General features: G+C 45.9%; 1 protein-coding gene across 3 annotated transcripts in view; it reads left to right on the forward strand.

Annotated features, from left to right (window-relative positions):
• The window catches only part of MREG (melanoregulin), a 76,542-nt gene that overhangs the window by 10,435 nt on the left and 47,392 nt on the right, over positions 1 to 18,715 (forward strand). For 2 of the 3 annotated variants that reach the window (XR_013930084.1, XR_013930085.1), the window contains exons 3-5: positions 2,874 to 2,964; positions 4,694 to 4,857; positions 5,206 to 13,728. Coding sequence is in view for 1 of the 3 variants with exons in the window: in XM_080399873.1 (XP_080255999.1) it covers positions 2,874 to 2,964; positions 4,694 to 4,857; positions 5,206 to 5,340 (390 nt within the window). In the remaining 2 variants the exon portion in view is untranslated. Of the gene's footprint in view, positions 1 to 2,873; positions 2,965 to 4,693; positions 4,858 to 5,205; positions 16,612 to 18,715 lie in introns of those variants that run through there. The other variant, XM_080399873.1, reaches the window with a different exon arrangement.

Raw genomic sequence — 18,715 nt, forward strand, 5'->3', positions numbered from 1 at the left:
TGCAGTGTAGTTAGAAGTGCTTTTTAGAATCATTTTGGGGATGGAAAGATCCTCTTAAGTTTACTTCCTCATTAAAACAACACAACACAGAGGACAGCTGTGTGCCCACGGCATTTTGGATATCTATGCTATAAGGAATTGCCTGGGAAAATTCATTGGTTTCTGAGGCTGATGGAGGACAGAGCATGAGTCCCTTTGAGAGCTCAGCCTGTAGCTGCCCAACCTCATCCTGATAACCTGCTGTCTCTAGTTGCTTTTCAATGACTGGTACCATGTGCAGCATTCTCCTCCCAGCTTTCTCTACAAAAATATAAATGCATCCAGCTCAGGCAAAAGAAATCCCACTGAAACAAGAGGTCCCCCCTAAGCACCACCATTAATCATAATTCTCTGTACCAAAGCTGCTCCTTTGCACACTCCCCAAATTCTTCATTGACAGGACACTGTTAGAGGTCCCCTGGGACTAAATATGTACTGTATTCACTTCCATGATGTGATTCAGTAACTACAATGTACAAGAAAGCCATAACCTAGATTCCCTTAAAACAAAAATAGACAAGGGAAAACACGCTGCTGTTAATCCAGAGAAAATCAGGAGCAGCTTCCCTGCACGCTAAGCACGGCTCGCCCTTCAGCTTCTCGAGGAGTCTGGCTCGCTACCACGGTGGGTAAATCCCCACAGCCCTGAAACCTGCTGCCAGGTGCCAGCAAGTCATGTTTTGGGGAGGGGAACATCTTTCCCACCCCCCTGGCTTGCTAATACAGCGGTGTGAGGCACGCCTGGAATCACAGCAGCCATCTCGATCAATCCTCTGCATTAAAGCAGATTTGTTTATCTTTGTGGGAGGGCAAACACATACAGCTTATTTCCCCACCAGCATGCCCAGACTGGTTTTCTCTCCTCTCTGCTTGTACCGTGGGGTCACGAGCAGGCTGAGATGTTTCTGGGGATCCCTGCCAGCAGGGACCAAGGCATTGTGCAGCCTTTTAGTCTCTTTTTATAAACTTTCAAGTTTGCAATATACTTCCCACAAAGCTTTAATACAATAAACCCCCTCTTTTCTTTTTCACTGAGAGGAGCTCGGTTTCTAGTTATGAGCCAGAGTCACAAGAGAGGAGAGCCTTGCCCCTGCCTGCTTGCTCTCGTGAAGGGCTGAAGAGGCGTTTTGATGTCTTGCACTAGTAGCCAGGTGCCCTCCTGTGCAAAAAGTAAAGCTGTTTTCAGGGACTACTGCTGCCGAGAGAGAAACGCGCCTCTGATCAGCAAAGCTAGCTCATTGTGAGCACCAACACAAAGCTAAAAATGAAGGGGATTTTGCTCTCTGGGAGGACAAGCGGTGCAGAGCCACGTTTCCCCTGCTCTCCTGACCTGAATTCACCAGTGTCTTAACCCTGACGGCTGCTTCTTCCAAAGTGTAATCTCCAAGGGCTTCCTGCAGCTATCGCTGAACAGCAAGGAAACAGGCTCGTCATTTAATTCTCTGCAGCCGTGATGTGTCAGCCAGGTTCAGGAAAAAACACTAAGAAATCTCCAAGTCTTTTATCAAATCAAGTCAACCCCTTAAGGCACCAGGTATCAGAAAAACAGTGGGATTTCTAACACACAGCCAACCTTCATGGGTATTTTTAACCCCTTTGAACACAGCATATCATGTAGGAAAATCCCAGGGAGATGGCACAGATTAACACCCGTTTATTCTGCAAGAGTCCAATCATGTAATCTGTTGCTGAGAAATGAGATTAATTAAGGTTGTTAGTGCAGGGAAATTATCTGAGTGATGTTATGACCTGCTGTGTGGATGTTTATGTAAACGCATCCTTTGCAGTGAGTGCATTGGTTAAACTCAGCTAGGAAAAGTACTCCTGGTTTTCTTGCAGAATACATGCATTTCCACAGGAATGTGTACTTGTACAGATGTGTTTAATAAATAACCTCAAAACCGTCCGTTTTAGACAGTGCCCTATTATGCAGTTACACAGCTTGAGGTCAAGTGCAAGGATTTAAGCTGTTAAGTGAGGCCTTAACTGCAGCAACTGGCAGCCACTAATAGTTATGTCAAATGACTCCAGCTCAGCCCTCAACCATCCACGTGCATTCCTCTTCTCTGCTATTTAAAAAAGGGTACCCCAGCCTGTAAAAAAAGTTTGGTTTTCTTGTTTTCCAGTACTTTTGAAAACCTGCCTGCTCCAGTTAAATGCCAGACAGAGGGCTGGGCTGTTTGGAGAAGCCACTCTGTTGTGACCATACTGAGAGCAGTAACTGTTTTTCAAAGTTTTAGTTTCCCATGGGCTATCATCAGCTGTAAGAAAATGTGCCATGCCAGTTTAACCACAAGGATATGAAAATAAGGTGTAGTAATAGTTTATGGAAGGTAACTATGAATATGTGGTTGTGGTTTCTCAAACTATAAAGACCAAATAATGTGTTTTCACAGCCTCAGGTTTTGATGCTAGGTGGGGCGTCAGGCTTTCCCAAGGAGACTGAAGTCTCTCAGATGAGCTACATTTGGAAGTTCATGTTGTTCTCCAGCCTAGGACAGTGTTGTAATTTCCAGCACAGAGCTGGAATTATATTCTCCCTGTTTGACTGAGGAGACCACTCCAGCCATCAGCAATGCCTAAGCTAAGTTCTGTTTTGTACATGCAGAGAATTCTGTACTGGATGTCAAGCTGAAATACTTGATGCTGGCCCATGTAATTTCTTCCAGGGGCAACAGCAGCCTGGCCATCAACCTTCATACTGACCCCTCAGTGCCAACATCAACAGTTCAGCTCTGACTCTGTTTCTAAAAGCTGAAATTCCTAGAAAAGCAGCTGAGACCTCCCCACATGTGAGTGACTGTGCCTTATCCCCTTATCTCTTTGCTTTGCAGGAATGGCAAAAGCTCAACTACGATATTTATACCTTACGGCAGACCCGAAAAGAAGTGAGAAGCAGGTGGAAGCACATTTTGGAGGATTTAGGTGAGCTAGAGGACAAAAGGATGTCATTTCTGGGGTACTAGATGGGAGGTCCCATGAAGGTTGAGGGTGGGAATGGCCCTACAAAATCAGACTGATAGAGGAGAAGGAGAAAAATAAAACAAGGCTGCTGAGCAATGAGCTGGGAGCCTGTGGAAGGCTTCCCAGAGCTCAGGCACAGCTAGGAAGAGACAGGGCCACTGTGTCTGCAAGCATGTCAAAAAGCCCACAAACCATGATCAGTGGGAGAGCTTTTCAAGCCCGTAATAGCATGCACAATTAGCCAGTTCAAGCCTCCCTGTGGAAATGTAGCAGGGATACCTGGGAGTTCACCCTGGATTTTATTAAGCAATATAAGCAGGGAGAAATGAATATCCCTTTCAGATTTGAGCACAGATACATCTATCCTTCTTCCTTAGCCCATGTCAGCTGATCAGAGCTAAACCACACGCTTTGTTTGCTCCTAAGTGAATTCGAAATACCCTTTCACCAAACGAGATTGCTCAACAGTGGCCCTCCTACTCCTGCGATTTCCTAGCCTGCAAACAGGGAGCTGCACCCGCCGGTCCTGTGTGCTCAGCTGCTGCTCCTCTGGAGAAGGCAGTGGTGGGTGTGACCTGGTTTTCCCAATTGCATTGCACACAGCATGTGACACTCGGGCCAAGGAGATGTCCTGTCCTGGCACGTCAGCTCAGTGACTTGCGTCATGCGGTGGAGGTGGTTGGTAGCTAATGAGAGGAGGATGTGTGAGTTGGGTGCACTTGTTGGGCTGTTCGAGGCTATTATCACTGGGAGAAAAAGAGATGGGTATCTCAGCCGCTCCTGCCCTACCTGCTGTTCTGGCATCCTGATGGGAGGAATATTATAAACTCATGACTAGGTATCAGCATTCATCTTCACCCAGGTGCTCGCACAGCCTGTACAGACCAAACATGGGAGGGATCACTTGACATCCTTACGTCTGTGATTTTTTGACACGTTTTGGCATGTTGACAAAGGCTCTCCCACATCTTGCTCATGTCCGCAATGGCTCTGGAGCCATTTGGCAAAGGGTGGGGAAGCTCTAAACCAGGGATCATTTGGCCTTAGCAAAGCTAGACATGCAACCAGACGTGAAACCCGCTATCTTCTGTTACCTAGACCTGTGCTTTAATAATAAGACCACCACTCTTTCCCCATAACTGTTTCAAGTACGACACATGACCACCAGTTCCCTGGAGCCAAACAAAGGGTTAGTGGTAGCCATTACATTTAAAGATCCCTGCATTCATTCTCCTCGCCCTTTCCTTCCCTAAATACCCTTCCTATCAGAGATGCTGACTGCTACAGGAACAATTACGCATGCCTTAATTACTGCTGCAGGTTTTTCATCACTGTTACCTCCCAACAACAGGCATAGTCTCTGCGGTGCTCAGGTAGCCCCACCAGCCCTAAAAGCTCAGGAACATGCCAGAGCTGAATCAACACCCCAGGTGTGGATGTTCCTAAGTCTTCTCTGGAAAACTAGCAACAAAGTTGCTCTGAATGATTTTTTTTCTCCCACCAGCAAGCTTATACCTGCCCCAAGTGCAGACACAGAGCCTGCGTGGGGGAAACACTGGTTTGTTTTAGCAAGTAGGGAATCCAACAGGCTGAGGTGGAGGGAGGAATAAGGAACCTTGCAAAAGCCTGGAGGGCTCAGGGATTACCCTGCTCACATGTATGACTTGTTTCTGTAACATCTCTTTCCCAGGTTTCCAGAAGGAAGCAGACTCCCTCTTGTCAGTGACCAAACTCAGCATCATCAGTGACTCTCAGAACATGGGCAAAGCCAGGGACATCTTGTTAAAGCTCTCTGAAGAGACAAACATCTTCCCGACCAGCTGGGAGCTTTCTGAGCGCTACCTCTTTGTGGTGGTGAGTAGCTCCGAGCATGCTTTCCTCCCCGCTGCCCCTGTCTCTACAAGTGAGCTCAAATGAGGGAAGCAGGTAGGTGAACTGGGGATGCTCAGATACATCATAGCATCTGGGGTGTCCCTGTCAGATGTTGCACTTGTATCTTGGCTCTTCAGCTTCCTTGGAAATGTCAATGCTGTAGCACCATAAGTTTGCCCCCTGGCCCCACCAAGGTCCTTTAACCCTGTGCAACTAGGTGCTCTTGCAGCGTGTTAACAAAGCGGAAGGAGATTACACCTAACACCCTGCGTAACCAGGGAGGTCCCCAAAGAATTCTGCAGTGGCCATAAAACCCTGTTGCTTTGGCAGGATCGTCTCATAGCTCTGGATGCTGCAGATGAGTTCTTCAAGATGGCCAGCGTGATGTATCCGAAGAGACCCAGCGGGGAAAGAGTGGATGATAGTCAGAAGGCTCTGCAGTGCATCTCTGTCATGACACCCTGAAAATGTGCCTCGCTGGTGCGAGATGGACAGCAGGTTACTTACCATCCAGGACCAGGCTCCTCTACCAAGGGGTTAGCACAAGTAGTGGTGCTCCTTGTTTTCCTGCAGAGAAGCAAATGGGCTGGCCAGAGCAGAGCAAGGAGGTCAGCAAGCTGTGCCCCACCAGGAGGGCATGGAAAGGCAGGTGCTGGCCCCAAGGTCCTCCCTAGCAGAAGGGAGCAAGAACTGCCGTAGCGTAGCCCCAGACAGAGACCGCTAGCCCAGTAGTGTGTGATAGGTCCGGGGGGAATCTGCCACGCAAGGCATTGCTACCACTAGCTGCAAAAGTCGAGATGCCTCTATTTACAAGCGCTGCAAGATCCGCGTTTCCACCTACCGCTGGTACCTGCCACTGTCCCTACCCTCGACCCTGCTACCTCAGTCATCTACAATTCTGTGACGTTTCTCTGTACACTGGTCCTCTTCCTCATCCCCAGCCCATGGCAGCCCCGCCAGGCAGGTCCCAGGGGATCTGGCAAAGAGACAGGAGCAGCACGTAGCCAGGAGATGAGTTAATGCCCGGTGGCAAAGCCTTGGAGCTGTGTCACAGTTGGGTGTTCTATCCCCAGCCATTAGTGTCAGGAGGCATTTGTGTCAGGGGATGCTCAGCCTGACTTCTTAAAAGAAGGTAGATTTTGGGAAGGTGCCAAGGTCAGAGTTGCTGAGAATTTGGCTACTATAATATCCTCAGACTGGTTGCCCAACATCTTAATTTCTGAAAGTTTTGGTCTTAATTGCATAAAAAATTTCCCACTATAAAGCTGCACGTACTGTCAATATATACCATCCCTACTGTTAATGAGGATTTTTAATGAATATCCTTTATATCTTGAGTTTTTGTCTGATAATGAGCAATAATTTTAAAACACTGGATTTAATAATGTAAAAACAAGTGGAAGTTCTTAACTGATTAACACATATGCTGCTAATTGGCCAGTTGAAAATGCTGGCTACAAAGGACCTCCCAAAATAGCAAAACACACCTTTTGTTTGTTTATATCTACAGTGTTTGAAATATATATATTTATGAATTGTTTCTGTTTGTCAGACTTCCTGGGAAGCATTTTTGTCAACTCAGGACATCAGTGAAAACTGATTTTAATAAACAAAACACATTACAAAACTAACGGGTTTTACTCTCTCTGTATTCCTCTTCAGGCAATAACATTTCTCTTGACTGCTGACAGCAAAAGGTTTGGGGTGTTTGTAGAGCACATGCCTCTGTGACCTCTTCTCCACACACTTACAATTGCCTGTTGACTTGCAAGAGTAGGGTCTTTGCCAGCCTGAGATAAAAGTCTTCGTAGGAGATGATGGGGACTGAATTCAATTTCAGTGGGATTTGGAGTTAGGAGCCCAGTTCCTATTGGGTTTTTTTGTGGGTTTTTTTTTTTTTTTCTTCTTTTAGCAGAAGTTAAGCTGCACTTTGGAAAACCTGCCGTGTTTTTGTAAGAAATAAACTTCAGTACACGACAACTCCAGGATCTGATTTGAACAAACTGCTGCAGAACAGAGAGATGCGGTGGTCCAAGGAACACCACGCCAAAGTACATGACACCACCCAAAAGTCAGCCCTTGGGATGCTCTCACTTTATAGTACTACCTGTTATAGAACCACCTGACGCGTTTCAAAACCTCGTGGGGGAGAAGAAGATACACCTTGTTAGCTATGGTGCTGCTTGTTTTGGTGACGGAGGTTGGTGTTAAGCAGCACCTTTGCAGAACCACCCCTTGCTGTCACTGTAGCTGTGAACCCGGTTCTGACGTCAACAAAATGCATTTATGTTATAACTTAATAGGACATAAACTGTCTAAAAGGGATGACAATTAGGATCTGTGAATGAGTTCAGCTACCAAAGCAAGGCCCTGTGCAAGGGAAGTGCTGAGTTTCTGAGCCCAGCCACAGGGAGGAGCAGGAATGGGCGGTAGCATCGGATCAGAGCGGTGCCACTCACTTCTCTGTAGCACGGAGGGGTAACCAGGCTCAGGAACTTGTGCATCAGGTTATGTACCAGTCACAACATAAGCAGAAAAAAGGTCTGTCACTCCCAGCACTCAGATAAACTGGCCGTGAGGTAGCCTGCAAAGTAGTCTTTTGTTAAGTATAAGGGTGTAGAACTTCGGGTGTAGAACTTCTGAACATCTGTAACTTGAAAAATGACAGAAACCAGCAGAAATTGTTTCCATAGAGGTCCAAGCTCAAGTTTGTCATTCTGTTCATGTCAGTAGGAAACGCTCCATCTCTTAATCACTTCGGGTAGAAGACTGATATTCAGTTAGCAAAATGCAAAGAGTAATTTGCCTTTCCTCATTTACACAGAAATTACCAGGGAGATGTACATCTCCAACTTTTGTTTTACTCAGATTTGGGCTTCCTGTCCTGCCAGGAGAAGGAAACGCAGCTTAGTGTCTCTGAGCAAGCTTTTGGCTCCGTCTTGGGGACCAGCAGTAAAGGACCCTCCACCCGGAACTCAGTGACAGCACACTCTCACCGTAAGGTTCAGATACTGCCCAGTTGCCCATTGATACTGGCCTGCCAGGGGTGTTTCAAAGATGTATTTGGGCTCCAACAGTGGAAAAAATTACCCACATCTCTACAGCAGATATGGTGGGACTACCCACTTTAATGGCGAGAACAAAGGTGGGGAAAGAGACACAAACACACACACAGAATCATTTAGTCTTGAAAAGATCTTTAAGATCATCAAGTCCAACTGTTAGCCCAGCACTGCCAAGTTCACCACTAAACCCTGTCCCTAAACACCGCATCTACACATCTTTTAAATACCTCCAGGGATGGATGGTCTCTCGGCCACTTCCCTGGGCAGCCTGCTCCAATGCTTGACATCTGTTTTGGTGAAGAAACGTTTCTAATACCCAATCTAAACCTCCCCTGGTGCAACTTGAGTCTATCTCCTCTTATCCTATCACTTGTTCCTTGGGAGAAGAGACAGACCCGCACCTGCCTACAACCTCTTTTCAGGTAGCTGTAGAGAGCAGTAAGGTCCTCCCCTGCGCCTCCTATTCTCCAAGCTATACAACCCCAGTTCCTTCAGCTGCTTCTCACAGGGCTCATGCTCTAGACCCTTCACCACCTTGAAACATTCATATCACAATGTTTAGGAGACTTTCTCCTTCACTGGGTTGCCAGGTTCTCCCAGTGAAACTCGTTCCAGACTTCGGGCGAGTTAGAATCACTGGTGCTGCTCCTGGGCAGCACTTGCATTTTGGGTCTCAGGTTGAGAACATGAGAGCAAACGGAGGAGATGTTGAAGCAGTAAAATCAAGTCAGACACATGCAGTTGAGCATCACACCCTGGAGCTGTTGCACCACAGAGTGCCATAGGCTTCTGGGTGGACAGGCTGCCTCACCAAATGGACCAGGGCACCTGATTTGGCAGCAAATTCCTCTCCACTGAGAAAGATGGAATAAAGATTTCATAAGACACATAAATCTCTAACAGTATCCAAGCCAGAGGCTCCCCGGTGATGCTGCTGCATCACTGCCATGGTCCTGAGTGGGAGGAATTAATCCCCCAACTAGAGCAATTACCTTCTTCACTAGATGCAAGTTTGGGTTTCTCTCACTTGATGCAGCATCCAGACCTCTGGCTGCCATTCAGATGGGCTTGAGTCTCCCGTGCGACCTGTACCACACCTGGACTCTTGTACAGATGTCTTTGATGTCCTGCGTGTGTCAGGTCCCACCAGATACCTGCGTGTGGGGAGCCAGGTCCTGCGCAGAGCCAGCACAGCCTGCCAGCACCACCCGGGAAGCGGTGGCTGTAGGACAGCCCCGCGGACACCAGATGCCACTGTTCCCTCAGCCACGCTGCAGCACGCAGAGGGACAGCATGCTTACAATGCAGGGGAGATTTTTCCAACCTTTTCTCGCACGCATAAAGTCTCTCAAGCCTGCGAGAACTACCTTCTGTTAAAGGTTGGGTTTAGATGTCTCATAATTGCCCTGGAGCTTTCCGGGAGGCAGGGGCAGCCCCATCTCTCTTTCAAAGGTTCACGGGGCTGGGGCCAGAGCCTCTGCCCCTGCTTGGCCGTACCACTTGGCATGGGTCTGGCTGCTGCAGGAATTAGCATGTTCGCTAAGAACATTTATTTTTCTAAATAGAGGGTGATTTTGGCACCCCTTCCTTTGCCAACAAAGGAAAAATAGCAAGAATTCTTTAAACCCAGCAATATGAGAAGGTTTAAAGTAGATCTGGGTTCACTTGGCTTTCAGATACTTTTCCTTTTTTCTCAACTTGACTTCATATTTAATATTGCAACTGGAAAGAAACAAGGGAAAAAAAAGGAAGGTATTTTTCTTCCATCCATAAGCTAGTATAGATACGCACCACTTGGGTTTCCTTTTCCTAAGCTACAGAAGAAGTGCACACAACTGGCACAGCTGGTGTGATAACCTGAAACAGAAAACCACTGGGTATGAAATAAGGGTAGCTTCTCTGAAGTGAGAAATCCTAATTTATATGAACTGATGGTCTAAGCTTTGTCTTCCACCGGCACCCATTTGGTTATTTCAGACATTGCCTGCATCAATTAGGCTGCTGAGTAAACCTGGAAAAGCATTTCTGCCTAGTGGTTGGTCAGTATGTCAGCTTAACAGTGGCCAAGCAGAGTAGTTTAGGTTTTTGGGTCATAGGGAGCAACACTGTGGAGTTCCCTTCCTCTAAATTAAAGCTAGGAGTTAGGTATAATGCAATCACCATCTGTAACAGAGACCAACTAGAAACAAAGATCAATTTACAGACCATCTTGACTGTGCATGTGCACACATGGTTTCTTCTTTGTATTCCAAGTTCTCCCAGGACATACATCATGAATTTGGCAGGATGAGAAAAAAACCAAATCCTGGTGGAAATTCAGCTGTGAGCTATACGACGGGCAGGAGGTGGCAGTGCAGGTGTTTGGTAAAGGCTGGAGCAGCAGCAGGCGGAGGAGGTGGGAGGCAGTGGCCTGGAAGGAGTCAGGCTTCCCATTTTACTTGCTATGGATGTAAATCACACTGTAAGTTCTGATAAGTAATGAGAACGGACATGGGAAAGAAAACTGTCATCTTTTAAATTTCAGCTATAGGAAAAATTACCATTTCAAACCACTCACTTTCAATTATTTCTAATGTTAGAAATTCCAACACTTACATACTCTTCCTGGAGGGAAAGCCTGTACTTTTCTAATCTAATGAGGATCAGTAACACTGAGTGAGTTACCTCAAAACAGATCTCCAAAAGCAGTTCTTTGAAGACAAACAATCATTTATGCACGAGGAGCCCTTGTTAGGCAAGTTACGGATTATCAGGCACATTTCTTTGGCCTACAAATTGTGGGTGCATCCATAGGCAAGCTGCCCTTGCACAAGGGAGGCCATGGAGAAATCTTCTCGCTGGGCACCCCTAAATGCTCTAAGAAAAGATTTGCATAGCCAAAAGCTTGTCTGTTTTTTTGTCGGTTGGTCTAATGAAACATACCACCTCTCTCCATAAGCCTTAGCCTTTAAGAACAGTCATTTTTCCAAGTGGTAACAAGTTCAGGTGACTGTTTTGTCTTTCTTGGATTAGGAAAGGGAGATGCCATAGAGGTTGTGGGTGCCCTTGACACGATAGGGTCCCAGCAGCATTAAAATAAACAGATTTAGGCAGTCAAGCTAGTGAACATCCGAAGAGGTAAAGCCATATGAAAGCAAAGACAAAGGACAGCAAATGGAGGCAAACAGGCACAGTCCAGCCACTGCCCAAGAAAAAGAAAGTATCTATCAGCAGGCAGAGAAGGTTGCGTGTGACAGGTACAGTGTCGGTACCAAAATACCTTGTGATGGTGTGACAGAGCGTGTCATCTGGGTAGCACCAGCAGCATGAAATGTGTTTCTGTATGCCTGAATAACCACCATTAAAGACCCTGTTTGAGGATAGCTCACCAGCCGATCAGAAAGAAGAGTTATTTATGAAATGATGCATTACCAGAAGTCTATCCTTTCAAGAGTGGCAACTTTATATCTGTTAAGCTGCTGGGATTCTTTTCATTGGCTTGAACCGGGTTTGAGTCAGACTTTGGAGACACAAACACCAGGGCAAGTCCAGACACCACTGAAGTCAAAAACAAAACTTCTGCCAGCTGCCCATCTATTCCTCTTCTGCATCGAAGTCTCAAAAATAACAAGTATAGTTTCTGAACAGATTTCAACAAGTGATGAGAGGATCTACCTGTACTTGCCTGAAGAAAGAAAATAAAGCCCAAACCATTTCTCATGGCTGAGGGATCACAGGGAAAATTCAGGTTGGAGGAGACCTCAGAGGGTCTTCCCAGCCAACCTTCTCCTTGCCTGAAATAATCTCTCCCCTTTTGAAAACAGTGTAAGCAATTTGCATGGAAATCATTATTGGCATACACAGTATTTCACACAGGGAATGAGGTAGCAGTTGGTATAAAGGAAGTACATCAAACTTCTCTTTTTTAATTGAAAAAGCAAAATAGAAGATTTGTGAAACTCATCTGGATGGCAGGTTTGGAATGAATTAATCCCTCTATGAAATACTCCTTTGATACCTCTGACTCAAGTGACCAGGTTAGCTTTAAACATGCATTTCTATTCTTCCTTAGGTGAAGAAGCCATATAGAGGAGTGATGGGAGCCTGGGTGGTGGCAGTAGTTCACCCGCCCTGGAGCATGCCCAGCTGGGTCATCTGGTTAGCAAGGAGCCGGTGGCACCCACGGAGTCAGCGGTTCCCAATTAGCCATCTGGGGATGAAAGGGGAGGGAGGGAAGGAAGCAGTGTTATCTTGGTCGTAGGGAGTTGGCCTAGGATTTGGAAACTCATTTTCCATTCCCAGACCTGCTCCATCTCTCTGCCCTTCGGGTCATGCAAGGGGAGGATGAGGAGGTTGTACCTACTAGAGCTGATGGCAAAATGGTCTTCCTGCACTGGAAGTACTGTCAAGGTCTTGATACTTCTGCATCTGTCTTCAAGCAAAACTTTGTATCTCTGAAATGTTCACAAGGCTATTATCCAAAAGACTCTGCTATAATAATTTCAAGATGTTTTGCTTCAGTTTTTACTTTTTTTAATGCTCTCCAGCTTTTTAGTATAAGCCAAATAAAGCATTGTTTCTATCCAGAAAATAAAACTTCAAATTTAGATCACAGCAGTGCCTTTTAAAGTAGTGCTAAACCAGTTAGGGGGTTTGGTAGGCTTTTTTTTTTTTTTTTTTTTTTCATTTTAATTCAGGGGAATACCTATTCCCACAAAGAGTTTCACTTCTGATAAATCAGCATTTCCAGGCAAAAAATCGGTCAGTTTAGTTTTGTTTTAAACCCTAACCCAGCCCAACACTTAACCCTTTGTTGTGAACTGCTTTGTTAGTAGATCTCAAAGCGTGCTTCATGAGTCAGTAGCATTGCGATTATTCTTCGAGTGAAAATTATGTTTCAAAACATAAGGGAAGGGCATCTTTTAATCATTTTGACTATGTTTAAGTGAGATCATCAAGAGAGACTATAGTTCTGCAAAAGACATGTGCAGGCATGCCTAGGAATTTGGCTTGCTTGCAGTTTATCTGTCCCAATTAAAGGCAGATGCAGCCTTTTGCTTCCATGAATGTTTATGAACTGGCAGATCTGCTGAACAGGGAAACAGTTAACAAATAGCAACTGGTCCTGAACTAATCAGACACACACTTTTGCAGTGGTGTTTGGCTTTAGCTTGCCCAGTTGTGTGAAGATTTTAAGTTTTCCTTTCTACCTCCTTGGACAGGACACAGCACAGAAATTACCCAAGTTTGGGTAATCTTGTAGTTTGCAGTTTGTGTCACTTTTCTGAAGTCTATGACAAGAGAGGGGAGTTACAGGATGTGCAAAGTATCAAAGTGGCTTATGCTCCGGTTCTACAATGGGGAAGAGAAGGAGCTTCCCCAAAGTACACGCTAGCATGCTGGAAATGGTGAACAATTTGGAAATGCCAAAAGGTTCTTAAGTTTCCTTTGCTTAAGTATTGAAGGCATCACACTGGACCTGAACACCACCTTTCCTGTGCCGAAGGGCAACTCGGATGAAATAAGTGTACTGACATGCCTGGGTCATTGCGTGCTAGGAGAAAGCGAGACCCAAGTCAAACCCCCTGCAGCCCTGGTGTCTCCCATAAGCTCAGTTCAGCCACTACACACTTCAGCGCTCAGAGTCACAAACACAGCATCCTCGCGCTATTGCTTGCTCCTCATCCAGCAGCAGCCCACAGAAAGCTCAGTTTCAAAAGGTTGTACGGTCAATCGGGTGAGCTGCATGGATCCAGCCCCCCAGCTGCAGGACAACATAAACCCTGCAGGACAAGCAGGATGTTTAAAGGTAAGTCAGTGCAGTTTTTGCTCCTATACTCATAAATACCACTTGCTAATGCTAGGTTCTCTTTAAAATATGTATGTGTGTTACCAAAGGTCTCAAGAAGTTTAACATCAACGTGCACGCTTCACGTCTACTTCACACTACTGCAGAGCATCTGCAGGATCAGAGCAGCAGTTTCTTTCCTCCCCAGCCTTTATTTTACTTAACGGTGACAATTTACATTACTAGTTATAAATGCTGGGGCTCTTTTTTTCAACATGTCACCTTTTTTCAGATTCTTTCCTTACATTTTATTATTCTTACTTTGTGTTAGGTTTGCCATTACAAGTTTTCTGCCTTTAAGCCTCACCTTTCACACCTCCCTATTTCCTAGTTTTTGTTATTGTAAACCTGCACATTTTTAGAAGTTAACGGGGTGGTAGAGGGCTGACTGGGAACAGGACCACCTGACATCAGCCATTACCAGGCTTTTCCTATATTTAGAGCAAGATGTAACCATGAAACTATGCAAACTGACAGTCAGCAAATCTACAACTATACTGTGAAATATGTGGTACAGACGTAATAACCAGCCTGGGACTGAGTCTCCCACCCGCTGCACTAAGCAGAAAGACACGCTAAAGATAACAAAACTCTTTCTTTTTTTAATGATTCAGGCAAATACAACTGTTGACTTCAGCATAGAGAGTTCAAGGCTTAAATCTGGGAGAGCTGGTAGTCACCATGCAGTTTCTGAGTAAAAATAAATATTTCTCAACACTGAAGAGGGATTATCCAGAAGAGAGCCCTCCACACCACCCTGCTTTTCATTCCTGTGTTTGCAGCTTCTTTTCGAGAAGCTATTCTCCATTTCCCCCCCTTTCTTTTACACTAAATACTAGCTGCACTTGGTGAACTAGCATTAGATAAAAAGGCAGCCTTCAAGGAAGGGAAAAGTCAAGATGAGTGAGCTGGACAGGGATGGCAACAATCCTGATGTCATGAACAGTTTGACATTGGTTTTTCCCTTACTAAGCTACAGCTATGAAAACTAGCCCTGCACGACAGTCTCCTCCAAATACAGAAAAGGACATAATACATCTGCTTAATATTACAGTCCTGCATGGAAAGGGGGTTATACATACAGGGAACAGTGAACTGTGGGTAAATAAGAGGTCAGCATGGCTGCCTGTGATTAAGTTGTAAACACACCTGGTTGAAGCAGTTTATCTTCTTGCTTTAAGTGCACCAAATGCTATTTTTCACTTTGATTCCTTTCTCAAACGCCTCTCAAGTTCAGTGGCATGTCAGCCTGCATCTCCCAGATCGAGCGGAGCACCATCACTTTGGGCAGGCAGCCCTCTCAAGGTCTTTCAGTAGCTTCAAAGGTTGGTGAGCAGCAACAGGGCGTGAGGATACCCAAACCTTCATGTAACAGCATTCCCAGGATGCCATCGCATCAGATTCCTTCCTATTCTGCAGTGAAGATGGATGTTGCTCAGTACACAGCCCTCTTGATAACTTAGGCAAGCCCTCCCAGGTGAGATCAACTCTCCAACCGATGCACAAGTGGAAGGGTCTGTGCCCTAGAGTATGCTCACATAAATCACTGCAGCTCTGCCCGATTCCAGGTGTCTCAGGACCTGGCCCCAAACACTGTATTTGCACAGTTTCTTCCATCCCCAACTACATTTGAATGATTTGTGTCTTTTGAAGATGTAGAACTAATTTCATACTGAGACAGGGAAGCGGCTCCCTCAGAGCTGGTGACCTGTTACCTGGGTTGGTAGGTGATATATGACAGCAAGGAGCAAAGGGCATTTGCTCTGACTCTCAGAGATAAGTTTTCAGTAAACAAGGGAATGGAAACAAACACGTGCTTTCTTAGCTATTAACTTTCCAGTGTGAGTTTACAGCACTTGTGACAGCTTTTTCTTTGAATCCTAGGAAGAGGCAGATGTGATGTTTTCACAGGGTGCATGTACTTTTTGCTTGCTTTGCACTGTACAAGTAGACACTTTGCTCAGCCAGACCGCACAGGGCTGGAGAATATCAGTTTGTACAACCAGTTAACCAGTTTCTGCCATTTAGTCTTCTTTAGGAACACATGCCTGCTCTGAGGGGAAAGAAGGATTCCTTGCCAGGCAGAGGTGAGAATTTAGGTAACACAGTTTGATGGGAGAGCTGAAAAAAACCAACCCCAAACCAACCAAAAAACTCCCAGGACCCTACCTTCACCCACCCTGGAGCACAGGAGTCTCTCCATAAAAGACTTTGGGAAGATGAAGAAGTAACAGGCAGCTGTCTCCTACCCTTACAGGCACTAACCCCTCCTGAGCTGGTATTATTCTATATGAAAGACCCTATAAAATATTAAATTCAGACTATCGGTTCCTATTTGTATTCCTCCTGTGTACTCCTTTGAAACAAATTTTAATTCTCCCTGTTCCCCAACCTCATTTCAGATGGTGGTGCTAGAAGGTATTTAAAGTTACAGCCATACTCCCATGGGTCACCATGAAAGAAATTAGGGGGTGGGGGTGGGGGGAAGGAAGAAACCCAGAAAGAAAGCCTGTATGTGTCTCCTGCACAGCAATGCTTATATTTCAATTACAGAGAGCAGGGGGCCAGACTCAACAGAGTCTGAGACAGGGAAAGGAAGAATTATGTGGGAAAACCAGACACTGAAACCATAAAAGAGTGACTGCCTGTAAATGGCTAATCCAGTTAACAAAGCAGGCAGGTGGCAACCATGCTTTTGATCCGAATTGAGCACCAACATGGCATGGCATGCTGATTTACACCACCTGAAGGTCTGACCTGCAGCTGTGATGCTCCTGCAGGGCAGGATTGATCCACAGGCCTGTGTGCAACAGTATTAAAAAACAACACACACAGAACCCCCCCCCCAAAACAACCAACCCTCCCCCCCCGCAACTGCTTAGCCCTCCCTCCTCCATCTTACACAGAGCTGATTCAGAGCAGTCAGCTTCCCAGTTCCCTGACACCATTTCCTTGCTCCTTCCTTCCTTTACATGTTGTAGCAGGGAATTTCTGCCCTACCTGCTGGCATTTGCTGCTTGCCTCCTGCAAACAGCATTTATGGCAGGCCTGATCCTGCTGCTGCCAACCCTTGCACACACGCGTGCTGCAAGAGGCGATGGAGGCACTGAGTGGTGCTGAGCTGGTCTGAGCCCAGGCACAGAGAGATAAAGGAGCTCTCTGTGCTTTTGCACCGGGCACAGCCTCACCCCGATAAGCAAGCTTGCCTGTCCTGAATCCCAACCCGGTGTGGGCAGGGCTCCCTTCACAAATATAAAGCTTTTGTGGGTTTCTATGAATGAGGCTGGGCAGGAATTTGTGCGACAGAGTTGACACGGTGCAGCTGCCTCCCCAGGGGAGGCTAAGGGTGAGATAAACAGCCCAACTGGCTCCTTGAGGCCACTTCTCTGATTACCCAATATTTTCCTCTGGTCCCTAGTGTCCATGTGTCATAAATCCCTTTGCTGTTTGGCCCCTGAGCAGAAACGGGGGCTGTAAATGTGCGTTGAAGTGATGTGCCCTGTTCCTGGGCTAACAAGGGACTGTTTGAAAGAAACTGAGTAGGATGACGTCAAGCCAGAAATCTCTCTGAGGATGTTGCAAGCTGGGCTTTGAAGGCAGGGTTTGTTTAGGGACATCAGGTTTCAGCTGGATCCACTGATACTGGACATGCCAATAAGAAATCCCAATTACCAGGCAGAGTTGAGTAAGAGGCTTTCAGGCTGCGGGTACCTTTAGCTGAACAGCACATAAACATCCTGCCCTCTCCTTGGCAGGGAAAGAAGGAGAAACCACTCTGACTTGCATGTTCTGTCTGAATTAAATCACAACTCTCAGACTTTCCCAATAAGCACAACCATCTGCACCTCTTCCTTCACCATACACCTAGCAATAACAAACCAGGAGTAGCAGAGAGCCCTCAGAGGCTCAGAATAGATAGTATGTGTTGAAGAAAGCTTTGCTGTGCCTCCTCATCGGTACCTGCATGCACAGATCCTCTTCATCAACAGTGAAAACCTCATCCTTATCTGCTCAAATCTACATGCAGAAGCTTTGCTTGAAAAGGAATAACTGGCCAAGGTCTTATGCATCTTTCTTTAGACATGTCATGCAAGTAGGTGGTCTAAGTGTTGAGAAGTTAGTTGGTTGTTGAGAAAGGTTCGTAACTTTTGTTAAATTTGCAGCGGGCCAAATGAGACACCAGGGGAAGGACAGCTATTTCACACTCCTAATCCTCAGGCACTACTGACATTTCTGGGACCCAGCAACATCTCTGTAGGATATTTAGGGGCAGGGTGGTATAGTGAGACTGTGACACACTGTTCTAAGTCAGTGCAAAAGAGAATTACACCTGAGACCAGACCTATGTTAGATTGCACTGTGATCTTACAGAGCTGTCAGTCCAGGGTTATTGAAGTCACCAGAAGAGATGTAAACATGTAGTGTTTCATCTTCATAAATAAAGTAGTAAGAAATCCTGCTTGACATCAGGGACAACCAGAGAATGGGGCATGGCCTTCTGAATTCCCAAACTGTGGCTTGGACCCAATTGTATTAAAAAATAGAGTTTCAACAGGAGTTTAATTCCTTCCGCTCCTGTTTGTCTTTGGCCAAGCTTTTCCAATAGCAGCTGGACAAAGACCAAACTGGTCCCATAAGTCACTCAAAGTGGGGGATGCTTTATTTCCTCTGGTTTGCTGTTCTCAGTTGGGTCACATCAGAAGCCTCAAGTCCTGGAAGCTGTATCAAACAGCTTAGTGCTTTTAAGAGATGCAACAGATGCAGTCGGGCTTTTATCTTCCAGGGCCTCCAAATTGCTGGATCTGTGTTTTATTTCTGTGATCTCTCAATTTCTAGTAATTACATAGAGCAAGAGAACAGACCCATTTGGATAACTTGGTCAAAGCCTATATTTAGCTACAATTCCTGGCTCCCTTTCCAACGATCCATGATGGACCTTATTTTCCAG

This window comes from Falco punctatus (genome assembly GCF_963210335.1).
Source record: "Falco punctatus genome assembly, chromosome: 8".
In the NCBI taxonomy this organism is placed as follows: Eukaryota; Metazoa; Chordata; class Aves; order Falconiformes; family Falconidae; genus Falco; species Falco punctatus.